This window comes from Chionomys nivalis, chromosome 9, assembly GCF_950005125.1.
Source record: "Chionomys nivalis chromosome 9, mChiNiv1.1, whole genome shotgun sequence".
NCBI classification, from domain to species: domain Eukaryota; kingdom Metazoa; phylum Chordata; class Mammalia; order Rodentia; family Cricetidae; genus Chionomys; species Chionomys nivalis.
Window position 1 is genome coordinate 30,102,304 of NC_080094.1, and position 17,555 is coordinate 30,119,858.

General features: G+C 38.8%; 1 protein-coding gene across 4 annotated transcripts in view; it reads left to right on the forward strand.

Moving 5' to 3' along the window:
• Ralgapa2 (Ral GTPase activating protein catalytic subunit alpha 2) overlaps positions 1-17,555 on the forward strand; it is a 272,467-nt gene that overhangs the window by 120,397 nt on the left and 134,515 nt on the right. For all 4 annotated transcript variants that reach the window (XR_009057697.1, XM_057780304.1, XM_057780305.1 and 1 more), the window contains 3 exons: positions 2,809-3,002; positions 3,510-3,608; positions 3,833-3,988. Coding sequence is in view for 3 of the 4 variants with exons in the window: in XM_057780304.1 (XP_057636287.1) it covers positions 2,809-3,002; positions 3,510-3,608; positions 3,833-3,988 (449 nt within the window). In the remaining variant the exon portion in view is untranslated. The remainder of the gene's footprint in view (positions 1-2,808; positions 3,003-3,509; positions 3,609-3,832; positions 3,989-17,555) is intronic.

Sequence of the window (17,555 nt, forward strand, 5' to 3'; positions counted from 1 at the left end):
TACTGGCTTGTTAGTTGTAATAAATATCCTAATGTGAGAAGCTGATAACAGGGTAACTAGTGTAGAGTATTTGGAGATTATCTCTACCCTACTTACAATTTTTTCAAAAATCTCCAACAGTTCTAAAATAAAATGCCTATCTTTTAAATAATAACGTGAGGAGCAAATTGTTAAATAAAAATGTATTAAAACTGAACAAGAAATTAGGGGCCGGAGAGATGGTTCAAAGTTAAGAGCACATGCTATTCTTGAGGACCCTGGTACCATTCCCAGCATCCACATGGTGGTTCACAGCCATCTGTGACTCCAGTCCCAGGGGTTCCAATGTCTTCGTCTGACCTCAGGAGCACCAAGTGTGCATGTGATGGGCATGCAGGCGGGCAAAACACTCATATGACTAAAATAAATCTTGAAAATTTTAAAATAAGAAAATGAAATGAGTACCCTTTACAGATTAGGTAAAGCTGGGTGTGGTGGTTCATGCCTTTAATCCCAACATTCAAGAGGCTGAGGCAGATGGAGCTGTATGAATCCGAGGCCTGCCAGGTCTACACAGTAAGTTCCAGGACAGCTAGCATTACACAGTGAGAACCTTAAAACAAAAAACAAGGTAAAGAAATGAATAAAAAGGATATTTAAAAATCCTAATTGGACTTTTATATCTAGTTGACTGTAGTCGTAAAAAGTTATAGATAGCTCCACTTGTTCCCTCAAGTCCTTCCTAAGCCACACTGAAAGGACAATTAAATGAGTCATAGCTCCACAGGGCACAAATAGCAGGGGGAGATAATAACAGCTAATTTCTAGAGATAGCAAAGAAGATGGGACATACTAGTTGAAATGGCATTGTCTCATGTCAGGGCCCCTGACAGCTGAGAAGGAGCCTGGCTGAAATCATAGCAGCTTCTCTGAGAGTTGGAAGGATAACCATGTTAGGTACCTACACAAGTAGGAGGCTGTGATGGGGCTGAACACAGGTGCATCCATTTCAGAACGTGTAACTGGGCGTAATGGCCTTCAATCCCAGCACTTGGGAGGCTGAGGCAGGAGGAGTGTTGGAAGTTCAAGGCTCTCCTGGATTACAAAGTGGAATAGCCTAGAGTAAGACAAAGTGAGATGGGAGAAAAAAGGAAAGAAAGAAACATAAGAAGAAAGAGAATTAATTATCACAGCCGACAAGCTGCAGACTTTATTCTAGAAGATAAAGTATATGGCAGTGTTTCTGGGCTGTGGTTACCAGTGCATGACTAAGTACAGAGATGATGTCTTGAAAACAAAGGGATTAGATTAGATAAGGGTTGCATACTTTCTCAGCAAGGGAGAGTTTTTTGGGGAAACCATTTCCTGGAGTTTGAGTTCTAGGAAAAATAAGAAAGCAGCATAAGCCGAGTGTGGTAGTATGTCCCTGTAATCCCAGGAATCAGGAGACTGAGGAGTCTAGAGAATTCCAGGCCAACCTGAGGTACAGAGCAAATCCAAGGTCAGCCTGGGCTGTACAGTAAGATGTTGTCTTAGCAAAACAAACTAACATCCAAAAACGAAAATCTGGGGCTTTCGAGCGGTTCAGTACTCATAGTAGGGAGAACTGACTCCTGCAGGCTGCCCTCTCACCTCCACATGTGCATCATGGCATCAAACACTAACACATACACAAATATGCATATGCAAAATAAGTAATTTTTAAAGCCTGAATCTCCATCCAAAATACCAGTGTTGAGAGCATCGCTATATGAGTATATGCCTTCATGGACTAAATTTCCACTGAGCATGTGGAGATGCCAGGAAGACCCTGCAACTGGCCATGTCACTCAGTGGGTACAATGCTGGCCTAGTATTTGTGAGGTCAAAAGTTGGATCCATGTGAGCAGATGGTATTGGAGAAATGCAGAACTGAAGAAAGAGAGACAAAAAAATCAGGTATTTAAAGATGTGAATATGAAAATGGCACCTGAATCTGGGGCATTACTCTGTGTGAGAAAAGGATGATGGGAGGGAAGAGAGAAGCATCTTGTGGGTCTTTGAGTATCCAAAGGCACATGAGATGGAGAACCGGTCCAAGAGGGAAACCAGGTGCATGTCATACCTGGGGGTCAGCTAAAGAAGCATCTCAGGAAGGAGGCCTAACTGCACACATCAAATCTGCTGGGGACTGAGAATGAAATGCTCTATTTAAGCACCACGGAGACCATAGGTGATCTGTTCAAGAAAAGATGAGTGGGATGGAGGGGCTGGAGCACAGTGGAGCCTAAGGTTTTGACAGAGAAGGAGCTTTGACCAGAGGGGGGTTGCAAATTGGAATGAAATCTCTGGGCTGCAAAGGTTTGGAGAATGCCCCTCTCCCCAGGAAACACAAGGGCAGAACTGTAAGAAAAGGGTATGCGGAAGAAGTATTCCCTGTGCAAAGAATGAGAAGTTAGAAAATATCACGCGATGCTTTGGTTGCTGGCTACCGTTTATTCTATAGAGCATATAGGAGAAATATTCTTGCTATGATGCAGCACTCTTGAGTGCCTTAAATGTATTTCTGGTTATTTTCCTCTCTTGCTTCCTTCATAAAATCCTGTACAGGATCAGCCTAAGCATATACATCCTTTCTTGTTGGGCTTTCAGTTTGAAGAATCAAACATTTGACCTTTCATGACTAAATCTCTATTTCTGTTCTGTCAAATTCTCAACCATTTTTTAATCTTAATTACTTTACTGAGAATTCATAAAATTTAAGCACAGGTAATTTGCAGTAAGGCTAAAAAATACTATGATGATGAAATTAAGATCATGTCGGCAGATTCTTCCATTCTTTCTCCACAGACAGCAGAGAATGTCTTGCAGACGACTGTAGTATAATTGCTGGAGGGAACCTCACTGGTTGGCACCCAGATTCAGCTGCTGTGTTATGGCGAAGAGTCTTGGGAATCCTTGGGGATGTGAATAATATCCAGTCACCGAAGATCCATGCCAGGGTTTTTGGCTATCTCTATGATCTGTGGTATAAGCTGGCCAAGGTGTGTTCTGCTGTTACCTTTTATACTGATCCATTTTTTTCATCCTGTCTCTTGTTTTGATACTAAACGTACATTTTCCATCATAAAATATTTTTCCAAAATATTATTTATGTTTATATAGCATTATTTATGAAATCATTTCTTACCTTTTGGAGTTCATGACCTCCCTAGGTATTCATATGCTAGGAAAAGCAATACCATTCTTTTGAGTTTGAAGCTCTAACTACATGCAATAAGCCAGACACAATCCAAAAGGACAAGAAATCTCATAATGTAAGAAAAACCTTGGTGCTGGTCCCGCTGAGCCAAGGCTAGGAGAGGAGCAGCTGTGGGCGGGGCAGGCCAGCTGGGAATTTAGAAAAAAAAGAAAAAAGAAGAAAAACATGTAAATACTATAGATTTCTCATTCCACATATAAAAAATGGAATTGGTTTCTTGGTTATACAATATTGATACATATTGGAATAAGTAGAATGTTACCTCACCCAAAATTCTCTTTTGAATTAGATACGAGACAATCTAGCGATAAGCCTGGATAACCAGTCGTCTCCATCTCCTCCACTCTTGATCCCACCACTCAGAATGTTTGCATCATGGCTATTCAAGGCAAGTGTTTATTCTTTTATTGCAATTTCCTCTTCCCTTCTGAAATTGAGTTTAAAAACTGTAATTGCCCAAGACTGCATGTTTTGAAGACAGACTGGGACTTACTACAGCCAGCACATCCCACGTCTCCAAACAACTCTTCAGGAAAACTGAGAAGTAAATGAAATGTTGAAATGCTCTGCATCTGGTCTTGATTTAATCTAGAAACATCATCTCCTTGGCAGGCTACAACTCTGCCAAATGAATATAAGGAAGGCAAACTGCAAGCCTACAAACTGATCTGCGCCATGATGACCAGACGCCAGGATGTTCTGCCAAACTCGGATTTCCTGGTGCATTTCTACCTTGTGATGCACCTGGGATTAACCAGCGAGGACCAGGTATCCTGTGACTCCTTTATCATGGTGTACCATAGTAAGGAACTGCTTGTCACACTTTATGTGTATCAGGGCTTGTGAAAATATGCCAGAAATGCTTAAATCCTCAGTGGCTTCTACTCTTCACAATACGGTTTTCAAATTTATCATACTCTTGCTTGTTCCCCTCCCTGACTCTACATGTACCAACTAAATCTGAATTTTATTCTGCAACCCACATCATCCACTCTCTGCCTTTGTTATCAATTGCAAAGTACCATCTCAGCTATTTTGCCCCTGCGGTTCTGGCCAATTTAAAAGTGTTTGGAGATACATGTTTTAGTAGTTGTATTCTTTTGGTGAAGTACTATCTCCTGTGATTTAAGGATATTGGCATTCCTTGATGTGGAGTTACTTTTATTTATTCCAAAGAAATAGAAGATTTTGTTTGGTAGGACCAAAAAGACCCAAGGCCTTCTTCACAAAGCTCCAGTCCCCTCTTTGTAGATCCTGGATTTAGGGTAATAAGATGTGACCAGTACCTGGTCTTCCTTCCTTGGGAAGTTCCCTAGCACGTATGAGGGACAGGAGAAGGGATGTGGGTAAGCATGTGGACTTTTGAAAACTGTTCTCATTATATTTGCTTATTTCTTTTGTGTGTAGGAGTTAGGGGTGTGGGCACATTAGTGGCACAGCTGAAGTATGGAGGTCAAAGAACAACTTGAAGCAATCAGTTTTCCTTCTGCCATGTGGGTCCTGGGGTACTCAGGCCACCAGACTTAGCGGCAAGCTTGACATTTATTTATTCATTTTCTCTGAAATGTACTTGGTCTTTCAGTGCTTGAGAAGTGGTCACCATATTCTCTGGTTCCCTGGTATGAACTTTGAGCCGTACTCATTGAGCTTTGTTCTGATCCATTACCACACTATTTCAATGAGTTGTTCTTGTCTTTTTCCTTCTGAGCAGCATTAGAAGACACTGACAGTAACAGCTGAGCTTGGACCCAGGGCTTCATTTGTTTTTAAAATAGATGTCTAAGTGAGACATTGAGTACAGGGCTTGTATGCTCTGCTTAACTATTCCCAGCTGCCCCTTCAGGAGAAAGCATCTCCATCAGAACGCTGCAGTGCAGGGCACATGGAAGAGTAAGGGGTATAAATAGCAAAGAGAATCAACTTCAAAGGTTCTAATGAGCTCCCTCAGTGTAGGAAGGTTGACTTTATGTTAAAGTAGTGTTTTGATAAGATTTTTCATGGAAAAAATATGATTTGGAAATAATGATCAGCTGTAGAATTTTTGATATATAATAAAAATAAATCTGAAAACAGCACAAAGCAGTAGTTCTTAGGAAGTTTTTTTTTTGTTGTTGTTTTAGAAAGCCCCATAAAGAGGTGTGAATTTAAAATCATCTTTCTGTGTAGGTGCGAAAATGAAACAATAAAATATGAAATAAGGATTATACTATTTAAGAACTTTAAGTAGTATGAGTATGCTTTTATGAATTGTTTTAAAAATATTTTATGTTAAGGAAAAATTGAAAATTATGTACTTTAAATTGTCTTCACATTTTAATGTACATCATATTTTCAGTTAAATGAAGACAGTGACCGTTTGTAGATTTGTTATAAAATAATATAAATCTTAAAAGACAGCCCAATGCCAGCAGCAGTACCATCATTGCAGACTTTAGGACAGAATGGTGATATCATACATCTCTACAATTAATCTATTGTGTATGCCAATAGCAGCCTGGATTTTTATGTGACTTTAATAGAATTAACTATTTTACTTTAACCTTAACAATTATTAGTATATGTATTAGAGACCCTGACTGTCTGCCAAAGAGAATCACCCTAAGTGAACTTCATTTCTTCCCCAGAAGAAACTTACAGAGTTCTTCTAATGAAAGAAGCCTCTCTTGTTTAGCTAAGAAATGTCTCTGGCTAATTAGTTTAACTTTTGGCCCAATTGTCTAAATAGATCATGTTGGTTCTTTGAGAACTTATCTGTACTTCTGGAAACACATGCAGTATTCATTATAAAAAGAAAAGAAAACATTTGCTACAGAGAATACAGTTAAATTCAATTTTTAATTTGTACACCAAGCACCTGTGGCTGGTACCATGTTGAGGCTTTATTCCATTATGTGAGAGTCGCAAAGAACTACACTTCCATGCAAAGGATTTGTTTATGAAGAAGGAGAAGTCTAAAGACTATCCTTTGTTTTAAAAGTAAGTAATAGCAAATATAGATGTATATTTTAATTGAACCTTTACTAGTTTTGTTTTACAAATAAAATACAAGATGTGTTTTCTCCTTTGGTCTCTGGGTGGCACTCTTGTCTGCTCAACCTAGCCATGTGGTTTAAAACTGCTGGAAGAGCCAGAACCCTGTGAGTGATAGTATGTACAACATGATGTTTTACAAAATGCTGTCCTGAATCTGAGAATGTCAGGATTATGTCCATGGTGCTCAATAAAATGCTGAGATAAAAACAAGCACTAAGAATTAAATATCGCTGCAAACAAAATGCTTGAAGTATTGAGATATTCAAGTGTAAAAATCATTCATAAAATATATATCTCATAAATATATGTTCTTGTGTACAATCATGTAAAAGCATGGTTTCATCTAATACGACACCAAATTTGTTCTGTAAGTCAAATAGCCAAAATGTAGTACTTCTAAAACAACATTTGTAATAGTGTTAGCTATCTTATTAACTTATTTAATATCCAGCACAGTGACCTTATCAGATAGCCTTTCTTTCTCAGTGTAGATTTAGTGTGGGTTTGTACTTTGAATAATTGAAAAAAATCCATAAAATATTGATTTTCTTTCTTTCTTTCTTTCTTTCTTTCTTTCTTTCTTTCTTTCTTTCTTTCTTTCCTCCCTCCCTCCCTCCCTCCCTCCCTCCCTCCCTCCATCCTCCCTCCATCCTCCCTCCCTCCCTCCTCCCTCCATCCTCCCTCCATTTTCCCTCCCTCCCTCCCTCCCTCTCTCTCTCTCTCTCTCTCTCTCTCTCTCTCTCTCTCTCTCTCTCTCTCTCTCTCTCTCTCTCTCTCTCTCTCTCCATGATAAGGTTTGTTGTCATTGTTGTTTTTTCCAGACAAGGTCTTACTTGGATGTCCTGGAATTCACTATGTAGATCATGCTGGTCTGAAACTCATAGAGAACTGCTTGCCTCCCACGTGCGCGATAAAGACATACACCACCTTGCCTGACCTTGGATTTTTTAAAACAATATTAATCTTGCTACCAGTTCAGAAGTAATTAGGATCTTAAGCATCTTTATAATAGTGGCCAAATATGAACTCTGCATGATGTACAGGATTACTTAGCCTATGAGGTATCTTCCTTTTGGCCTCCTCTGCTTAGCTGCATTGTGCCTGTATTGGGGTGGAGGTGGAGTGGGAGGGTGTTTGTTTCTGCTGGATCCACAATGCCAGGAACAATGTGATGTCCTACTGATTGACAGCTAACATGTTGATCAAACACTTCTTGACCTTATTCCTCCCTTGCTTTATTTTGCCTGACAATAGTCCTTTCCACTTCATACTCACTAGACCTCCAGACGCCTTGACCTACTTCATATTCTGACCTACAGATATCTTCCCACGTAGTTGCCTTTCCAGCTTTCTGTCATTTTTTGGTTTCTCATCTAAAGCTGTTCTTGGTTGTTCTTAGTTTTTCCTAATGTTAAAGCAGCTTTTTCACCTCAGTCTTCCCCAAAATATTTTGACATGAAAGGAGCTGTGATTTGGATTTATTAAAAACATTTCCTATTAATTTCATGATTATTTAAAACATATGGAAAGATCAATACGTGTGAAATGGAAAAGGACAGTTGAGGAAAGGAATTTTATTTTCATGTTTATAAGAACATATATCAAAGACTGGAAAGTTTTCTTTTCTTAAAATAAGTGAACTATTTTTTAACAATGACTTACAGATTTACCGTCTTAATGTAATTTAATTTGTCTGTTATACATCAAAGTTCAATTCTCTTTTAAATGCAAAGCTTACAGTAATACAAAGTTATTGTTGCAAATTTGCATATAGAAATTTCGGGAAATGTGGATGTTTGTTATTGTTGTCTATAATGTTATATTATCATATTTTCTAAGGCAGCAAGAAAAGAAGCATAAAGCTTTCCTCAGGTGAAGAAGACTATATAGTTCTGCTCTAGAATAGCCATTGACATGCAGGTTTTAACCTTATTAACATAATGTTATATGGTAGAATATAATGTGAGGATATGTAACAGTTAGAGCCTTCAGTGGAACTGAGTTCTAGTCTTGGCCTTCATTTCTTAGCCAAATCATTTGGGCTCATCATGCCCTGGTTCTGTGTCAGAGGAGCATATTATAGAGTGCTACTTCCCTTGCTGAGCATGAATCCTATGTGAATGACTACAAAGGACTATGAAGACAGTAACTCCAAGAGCCTCATGCATTTTATTTTTCCAATAACTGAAAATTACCCATCTGTCATCTTACTTTTTAATATAACGATTTGGCTGAAAAACATACTTATGTACTATGAAATTTTACAAGTGGTGAAATCCTTTCTCCTGTGTTGTGGGTCAGACATAAGTAGTGTTTACTTTGCCTTGTATACGCATGATCTAGAAATGTCCTTTGTGGTCCTGTGGTCACTGGCTTACTCTCTCACTCTTTACTTGCTTCTCACCTAAGTCAATGAAGGATGGTGGAAGACTGAACTCTGCATGGACCACACTCCTTCTAACTGAGTTGACATAGCACTTGAAACTTGGAGATTAATGGGATGACATCTTGAGGGAACTGGGTCCTCCTGTCTGGAGGTTCTGCCTGGATACCAGCATCACTGTAGGCAGTCAGATCTCTGCCAGTGCCAGCCTCCTCAGGGTGTAACTGGGTGTGTTTGCTTGCTACCCTTTCCTTGACTGTTGAAATTCATACTTGATTCTTTAGATGGAAATTCTGTAATCCTGCTAACACTGCTATCAATTCCTGTCCTCAAACTTCTTGAAAAGTGGATTCTCATGTCTGCAAGTAAAATTCTGGCAATGACTGCTCCATGGTGCTGCTGAGCCCTGGAAATGCAGGATCAACAGCAGTTCAGTTTAGCTTCTCAATACACCTGGAGCACTAACTTACACAACGTGGGTTGTTTTTCCCCCTTCTAACTATAGTCACTTATTTTGTAGCCAATATGTCACTTGCTTTAAGAATATTTCAACTCGTTCTTTAAGTGTACTTTTTAACTATACCAAAATATACATAGATATAATTTTAGCACTATATATAGAAGATTATTCTATCATAGAAATCAAAATAAGTTTATGATTTTTCTTAACGGATGTTCCAACCTCCTCTCATGAGGTATATGATGGAATAATATAATAATAAACAGTCGTTTGTAAAAAGATCCCTAGGGGCTCCTCAGTGAGCGTAAGACTCACCAGTGAGCTATGAAAGCAAGGTGCAGGGGTGATACATGTAAATTGGCCATACCAACTCTTCTAATAACCCCAGACAGCCTGCATCATGCAGTGATATGTAATAATTGCATCACCTTTTCTCAAACAAAGAATTGCTCTTTGCTAGAAATTTAGCCTTATAGCTATAACCTTGTATGGTAAATATGTATAAGTTCATCAGCTTAGTTAAAGCTAAACTGATAGAAATGTTCAGTTATAGAAAAAGAATTATTCTGCTAAATTTGGGGAAGGTGGAGGCTTATTTGTCTTATTTGTCTGAAATAATTTAATATCTCTCTAAAGTCCTCATTTTGTATAGTAAGTTATTTTTACAAAAAAACAATTCACAGAATTTTAATTTAGTGCTGGCACGATAGAGTAGCCACTTTGGCATTTAGACATTTGTGCAATACCTACTGTATAATCTTGAAGCGATCAGTACAAGAGCTGTGGAAGACTCACCTTATAGAAACTGCACTTTAAAAGAATTTTTAAAGTCACAGTTTTGTTCTGTGAAGGAAAAGGAATAATCTGAATCTATTTTTGTTGTAACAGTGACTCTTGTATCTTTATGCTTCAGGATATGACTTCAAAATGGCTTTAATATGCAGTTTTTATAGCTGAGAAGCCTCCTTTTGAGAACAGTGAGACCTGAGAACAAGATTCAACTTTGCCACAAGTGCTCAGGGATCAGTTACACTAAAGGACCTTAGAGTCTTATTCTAGAAGACTCTAAAGTCCTTGAACATTCTTGGGTTTTCTGGTTTACTTTTAAATATTTATTGCTAGGGTCATACCATTCTTTCTGAAATATGTTACAATATTCAAGAACTTTTTTGCATTGAATATTTTTCTCACCATTGGTAAGGTATTGGGTTTTTAAAAGTATGATATACATAAGTGAATATCTGTAATATTCATTAACTTGGACAAAGAACTAAAAAAAGATAATTGGGCATCAAATGTCCTTGTAGTTAAATTATTTTGCAAATAACTTGTAGAAGAATTTGAACTTGGCAGGACTTAGACTTAAAGAGTGGCAGGATTTACAGAACAAGATGTAGGATTTTAGAACTTCTCAGACAATGCTCAAGGACCAATGACTAGAACAGTTTTGACTCAGTGCCAAGTATGCGTGGATGAACTAACATATGAACATGACTAAGCAGGCAGGACAACACTGTAACGGGCCCCAGACTGTCTGGAGCATCAGAAGAGTCAGGTGTAGATAGGTCATACAGGCATTGCCCTTGTACTTTGCTTCACATTTCACTGAGTAGTTTTCATCCCACAGATAATGGAGCACTTTTGATGGTTGTAAAGCACAAAACTCAACATGATCCCCCCCCGCCACTTTCAGGAACTTACACCATAGTGATTATGTGGGGTGAATTATAGTCATGTGACAATTGATGACAGCAAAACAGAAAGGGGATTAAAATAACCCAGAAGCAAGTTAATGAAGGTTAGTGATGACTGAGACACAAGTGGGTTGTGTGAGTGTATGTGTTTTATATATTCTGTGTGTTTTGTTTAGATATGTTTTGTATATGTGAAATATTGGGGGCAGGAAAGATACTCCACTGAACAGAAAGTGTTCTGACAAGGTAGAGCGTCCTGGGAATGTTCCTGTTGCTTCTCAAAGCCAAAGCTAGTTGAGAAAAAGAAGGAAGGCTGGCTCAATCGAATGGAGTACCCGAACAGATAAACTCATGTAAAGATAGGAAATAATGATTCTGTAGCAAAATTTGGACAACTCATGATTCAACCTTCCCTCACCTTGGATGCCATAGTGGTATCAGGCACATGTGTATTCCCAAGAATTCTTTCCTATTAGAAATTAGAATTATATGGGGAAGATTTTCAGGGATTTTCTCTACCTAAGAAAACCTACTTTCTTTCCTCTCTCCCTTCCTTTTGAGATAGGGTTTCTCTTTTTAACCCTGCTTCCTTGAACTCACTCTGTAGACGAGGTTGGCCTTAAAACTCAGAGATCCACCTGCCTCTGCTTTCCGAGTGCTCTAATTGAGGGCATGAACCACCACCGCCTGGCTGAAAACACATTTTTTAACCTTGTTGGAGTCAAACAGTTGGTGTGCAAATCATAAATTTACTCATTTATTGAAACAGAATGTCTAAAGGTCTTTGTTATTTGATGGTTTTTGTTAGCCAGCTTTGTTACTATGTATTTTCAAAAGCAATCTGACACTCAAAACATTTAACCTTTTAAAATGTATGATTACACCATTTAAATTCACTTCATTCAAATTAATATTTTACTTTATGAATATATAAAACTTTTAAGTTTTAACAAGGATTGATGAAAAAATAATAGTTATATGGATAAGTGATATGTGTTCCTCTCGCTATGTGTATTGTATCCAATTCAGAATGATAAATGAATACCACTAGGTAGTGTCCAGAACTTTCTGAGTGTTTCTTAAGTTTCATGGAAAAGTAGCAATTATAGATTTATCAAATTTTGTCAAGGAAAATAAATTTTATTAGGCTTCATTTAGCTATCAGTGTCTATGTAGACTCCAGATGGTTGGCTGCAGCAAAAATATTTAAAGAGAAGGGTTTTTCTTTTTCTTTTCTTTCCTTTTATTTTCTTTTATAACATTAACCAATATTATTTTTGTTAATCTGCCAAGCCCACTTATACCTCAATAAGGAAAGTAGAAATATGTAGAAGGTGACAGATGGCAGAGGCTTCAGTTAAGGGGCTTAACATGTGTGCAGTGAACTTGTTTCACAGCCTTAAAATGTGCAAGGTGATAGCACAGGAGACTGTTTCGTGAAAGAAATTTGTCCACCTGCAAGGCCAGAAACTAAAAAACCTTTGATTTACCTCATTGGTTTTAAGGGTGTAAAGCTTTTCTTTTAAGTAAATGCCATGAAGAATATAAAGCATGCATATTCTACCATAAATCTTTTATATATTCAATATGACATAATACAAATAGGTCATATATCTTTCTTCTCTGAAGTCTCTTTTTAGAAGTATATTTTATTTACTATAGCCTCTCCCAAGGAACAAGTCAAGAACCTTCCTTAATGGAGTCTTTGGAATATGTCTTGTCTTTTCCCAAACAGTAAATGTAAATGTGATAAAAATGCAAAACATGGAGGCTTCCCTTTGCGCCAATGCATTCTGCATCCACCAGTCATTGTGGCAAAGTGGGTAACCAAAGCAACCTCACCACGCTACCTGAGAGTCAGGGTCCAGCTACAAGTTTTAGAGCAGGCTTTAACTTTCTGCTGTGATGATGGGCTAGTCAGCTTCTCACCATAGAATTGTGAGTCTGAAGATGGGGTTTGGGAACAGGTTGGACTCCCACACCCCCCGAAGATCTTTGGCAATTTCTAGAGACATTTTTGGTCGTCATAGTTGGGACAGACAGAAGTTCACTGGCATCTAGTGTGTCGAAGCATAATACACAGGACATATGAAGAATCTATGACCCAGAATATCAACAGTGCTGGAGAAGAGAATCCTTGCCCTAGAAGAGCAGATGACACTGGGATGAGAAAAGAGCCAGGCAGCACAGTGGCAAAATTCAGCAATCACAAAATATATGTAAGACCAGCCTCCTTCACTTAACCAAGAAATTAAAGCATATGAACGTTTACTAGAGAGATTAAGAGAGGCAAATGTTTATGATTGGTTATATTGAAGTTACCAGTGTTTGTTTTTCAAGAATTTTGCTAGTGGAACTCAACTAAATTCTTCATTGATTTTCTTTTTTTAAGTTAACTTAAGAAGTGAAACATGATCTGATTAATTCCGGTGAGCACGCAGATGACTTGAGGTAGATTTTGCCTAGAAACACAGTCTGATAAGTTTGTGACCTGAAGCTGTGAAGTTCAAGGTGCTAAGTTAGAACTGAAAGCCACTCCCTACCCACCCAAGACCTTGACACTAGTTGAGAGGAAGGCTGGCTAAGAGGACAGCTTGCATAGAAGAATGTTGGCATAGAGATACAGACAGGTGCTTTTCTAAGTAGCTAAGGCAGTATGACGTGAAAGATTAGGTTGTCTTACTTTGTGAGCTGATGTATCTGGAGGTTTCTTTCCTGTTACCATCTCCTGAATAACCACTCTGAGACTTAATATTAATTACAAATTGTTTGGCCTGTTAGCTCAAGCTTATTATTAACTAGCTCTTAACAACTGAAATTAACCCATTTCTGTTAGTCTATATTTACCATAATATCTTGTTTCTATTGTGGCTGCTGGTGTCTTCTGGCATCTCCAAGACTCTGCCTTCTTTTTCCCTGTATCTTTGTTTAGATTTCCCGCCTAGCTATATTCTGTCCTGCCATAGACCAAAGCAGCCCCTTCTTTTTTAACCAATGTTAATAAAACATTCACTTGTAGGGGAAATTCTGACTTACCATCTGGAGAAGTGGTGTGTGTGTGTGTGTGTGTGTGTGTGTGTGTGTGTGTGTGTGTATTGTAGTAATAATAGTAGTCTACTCTATCCATCTATATACATTTTTCCCTTGAGACAGAGTCTCTGACTGAACCTAGAACTTGCCACCTATGCTAGCTCATGAGCAAGCCCCAGTGAACCAGCGCTGGGATTGCATATTTGTGTGGCCAAATCTGGCTTTTATGTGAGTAATGGGGAGTTGAACTCAGGTCCTCATGACTGCAAGCAAGCACTCTTACCTACTAACTTTCAGCTGCTGGAGACATTTTATCATGCAGTTTTCTCTTCAAACATGACAAGTGACTGTGAGTGTTTAAACCCCTCTAGCTCTGCGGGCTGTCCAGCATTTTCTTGGATTGCATTGGGAAAGCCATGTTCAGCTATGGCTTGTGCCCTGGCCTTGTCCTTAAGTGGCTGTAACCTTGAGTCAGCAGCTGTCTCACTCTGTTTTGCTACTTAGTCTTTGAAATGGGTTCCCAGGGTTCTTTCTGGGTCTTTCATAGAAAATGTTGTCCTTCCGTTATCACTTGCCTCTCTCTGCAGCCGCTTCCCCCGAGGCTGAGGGCATAGTTCATTTACCTACAGGATCATCCTTTCTTATTTAGAATCTGGAAAGTTTTAAGAGAATTCATGTTTTACTCTAGTCAAAGAGGTATGACAGGGATGGCTTCTGGAAGTATTACAGTATACTTCAGTTATATTAAAGAAGAGAGGGTACGTAAGCTCCCATCTGCAGGGGAAAGACTGTTGATGTTAAAAGATTTTCAGTCATGATTGTGGTTTAGAATTTATAAAGGATATGTTGGATACAAGGGAAGCATTTTAGCGGCAGGTCTTCTTTCTGCGGGAACATGTTCTCCTTGTGGGAAAGAAGCTCTTTGTCTGGTCGATTTCTTTTACTGTGTAACAGTAAGTGGCAGTGTGGTGATTGCAGATTGTTCAGCTATTAATGCTATTTACTGGAATACATTTTAGAGAGAGCATTATTTTCTAAAGAAACAATAAACAACAGTTTTTCTTTTGTTCTCTCATGGAAAAATATTCTCTGGTAGGTATTTGTGGGCTAGAAAATTTTGAGCAAAAGAGTACCTTCTAGTAAGGAGACATAACAATAAAGTGCCTACCATTGTCACTCACACTGGAGTTTGTTGGACACGTGCAGCATGGTCATTTCATTAAGACCTAGTGCCATGTGTCATCTAGTTGGTTCTGTCCTTGATCTCCATGGCAGTTGTTGTTCCCATGCAGAAGCCGTGTGCTCTGGCCTGCTCTTTCATGTAGCTGTCTCCAGTCCTAAGAAGTCATTGCTGAAAGCTGGGGAAGAAATGATTACCATGTCTAAGTAGGAAGTTGTCGGATGGTTTGGCTTTCATTTTAGGGCATATTTATTTATTTATTTATTTATTCATTCATTCATTCATTTATTTTTTGCTTACTTATTTTAGTATGAGTCTGTTTTTCTTTTCCTTTCATTGAAAAAAGCTTTTTTTCCCCTCATACAATTTGCCCTGAATAATCATAAGATTTCCTTTCCCTCCACTCCTTCCAACTTGTCCCCTTCTCCCCTCCCATATGGAATCACCCTCTTTTTGTCCTTAGAAAACAAACAGGTTTTGCCAGGTGGTAGTGGCGCATGCCTTTAATCCCAGCCCTCGGGAGGCAGAGGCAGAAGGATCTTTGTGAGTTTGAAGCCAGCCTGGTTTACAAGAGCTAGTTCCAGGACAGGCTTCAAAGATACAGAGAGAAACCCTGTCTCAAAAAAATAAAACAAACAGGTTTCTAAGGAATAATAATAAAATAAAATATAGTACAATAAGGTAAAACAAAAACCAACACATTGGGGTAGAACAAAACAGACAGAAGGAAAAGAGCTCTCTATAACAGGCATAAGAAGCAGATGCAGAGACCAACATGTTCTCACCTTTAGGAATCTCATAAAAAATAAAAGCTATAATGCATACACAAAGGAGCTGTAAAGTGAAATGAGAGAAAATATCTATATAAATAAAATTAAAGTTAAAAATAATGCAAGATGTATAAAATAAACAACCCTACTATGACATTATGAGAAAAAGAATCTCCCATGGTGCCACTGAGTTCATTTTCTGTTGGTCATCTACTGCTGGGCATGCAGCCTATCCTTAAGAATGGTTTGCTTCCCCAGTGAGACTCAATTGGAGAAAAGTAAATTTTCATTTGTAAGTGGTTATCAATTAGATAGCTTCTGGGTTAAGGATGGGTGCATATATCTACTTCTCCTTTCAGCTCTGGGACCCCATCTGGTACAGACCTGTGCAGGCCCTGTGCGTGTTGCCTCAGTCTCTGTGAGTTCATGTGTGCATGGATCCTGTTGATTCAGAGGGCCTTGTTTTCTTGATATCCTCAGTCCTCTCTATCTCCTACATTCTTTCTGCCTTCTCTTCTACAGGGTGCCCTGAGCCCTGGTGGTGGAGAGATTTGATGGAGATAATCCTGTTTAGGGCTGAGTGTTCCAAGGTCTGATGGGTCTCTGTATTTGTTCCTACCAGGTACAGAAGGAAGCTTTTTGGGCTGGGCAAGGCATTGATCTATACAGAAGAATGTCATTAGGAGTCGTTTTATTGCTGTTTTGTTGAAAGGAGGCTGCTTCTTGGTTCCTGCTGCTCAGCCCCAAAATAATCACACAGGAACTGTATTAATTAAATCACTGCTTGTCCCATTATCTCTAGCTTCTTATTGGCTAACTCTTACATATTAATTTAACCCATTTCTGTTAATCTGTGTATTGCCACATGGCTGTGACTTACCGGGTAAAGTTCCATCTGGCTACAGCTGGGCTACATGGCTTCTCTCTAACTCTGCCTCCTTTCTCCCAGCATTCAGTTTAGTTTTCCCTGCCTACCTCTATTCCCTGTGCAGGCCTAAAACAGTTTCTTTATTAACCAATGGTATTCACAACATTCAGAGGGAATCTCACATCAATGTTTTGTTTAGAACAGTAGTATTTGGTTTTATCCTAGGTCCCTGGGCTATCCAGTCTCTGGTTCCTAGTCACCCAAGCCGTGTTAGGTGTAGGTTCTATCTCATGGAAAGAGCCTTAAGTCAAATCAGGTATTGATTGGCTGCTCTTACAAGCTTTGTGTTATCATTACACTAGCATATCTTGCAGACCATTGTAGATCACAGGGTTTTTGACTGGGTTGGTGTTTACATTTCTCCTTTGGTAGCACGAAGAGTCCTTTCTGTACCATAGAGCTAGCATATAGTGGGGAAGGCTCTCTATAGGCACCAGCTGGACTTTTCCATGTTCAACGAATTGTGTAGGTATTGTCTTCAGTGATTGGGGCCTTTCTGTTCAACACCTTGACTGTTTTGGTCAACAACTTAATTAAAGGTAACCTAATCCCAGTATTAGGAACTTCGTTTGATGACAAGAGATGGCTGCAGTTGGTGACAAGAGATGCCTCTGCCCCCTGTATTATTTGGTAATTTCATTTGGATCAACTTCATATATGTATATATTTTATGAGATTCTTACTGAATTAGGTTTCCAGACTACTCTTCAAATGGCCCCTAAATTTAGCTGTCCCTCCCTATATTCCCCCCTCATCACCCTCTTACCTCCTCCTTTCCTCTTCAATGAGAATTGCCAAAGGTAGAAACTGAGTAAAGTAGCCGTTTCATCCTAATGCTGAAGTCCAAGCTGGACTCA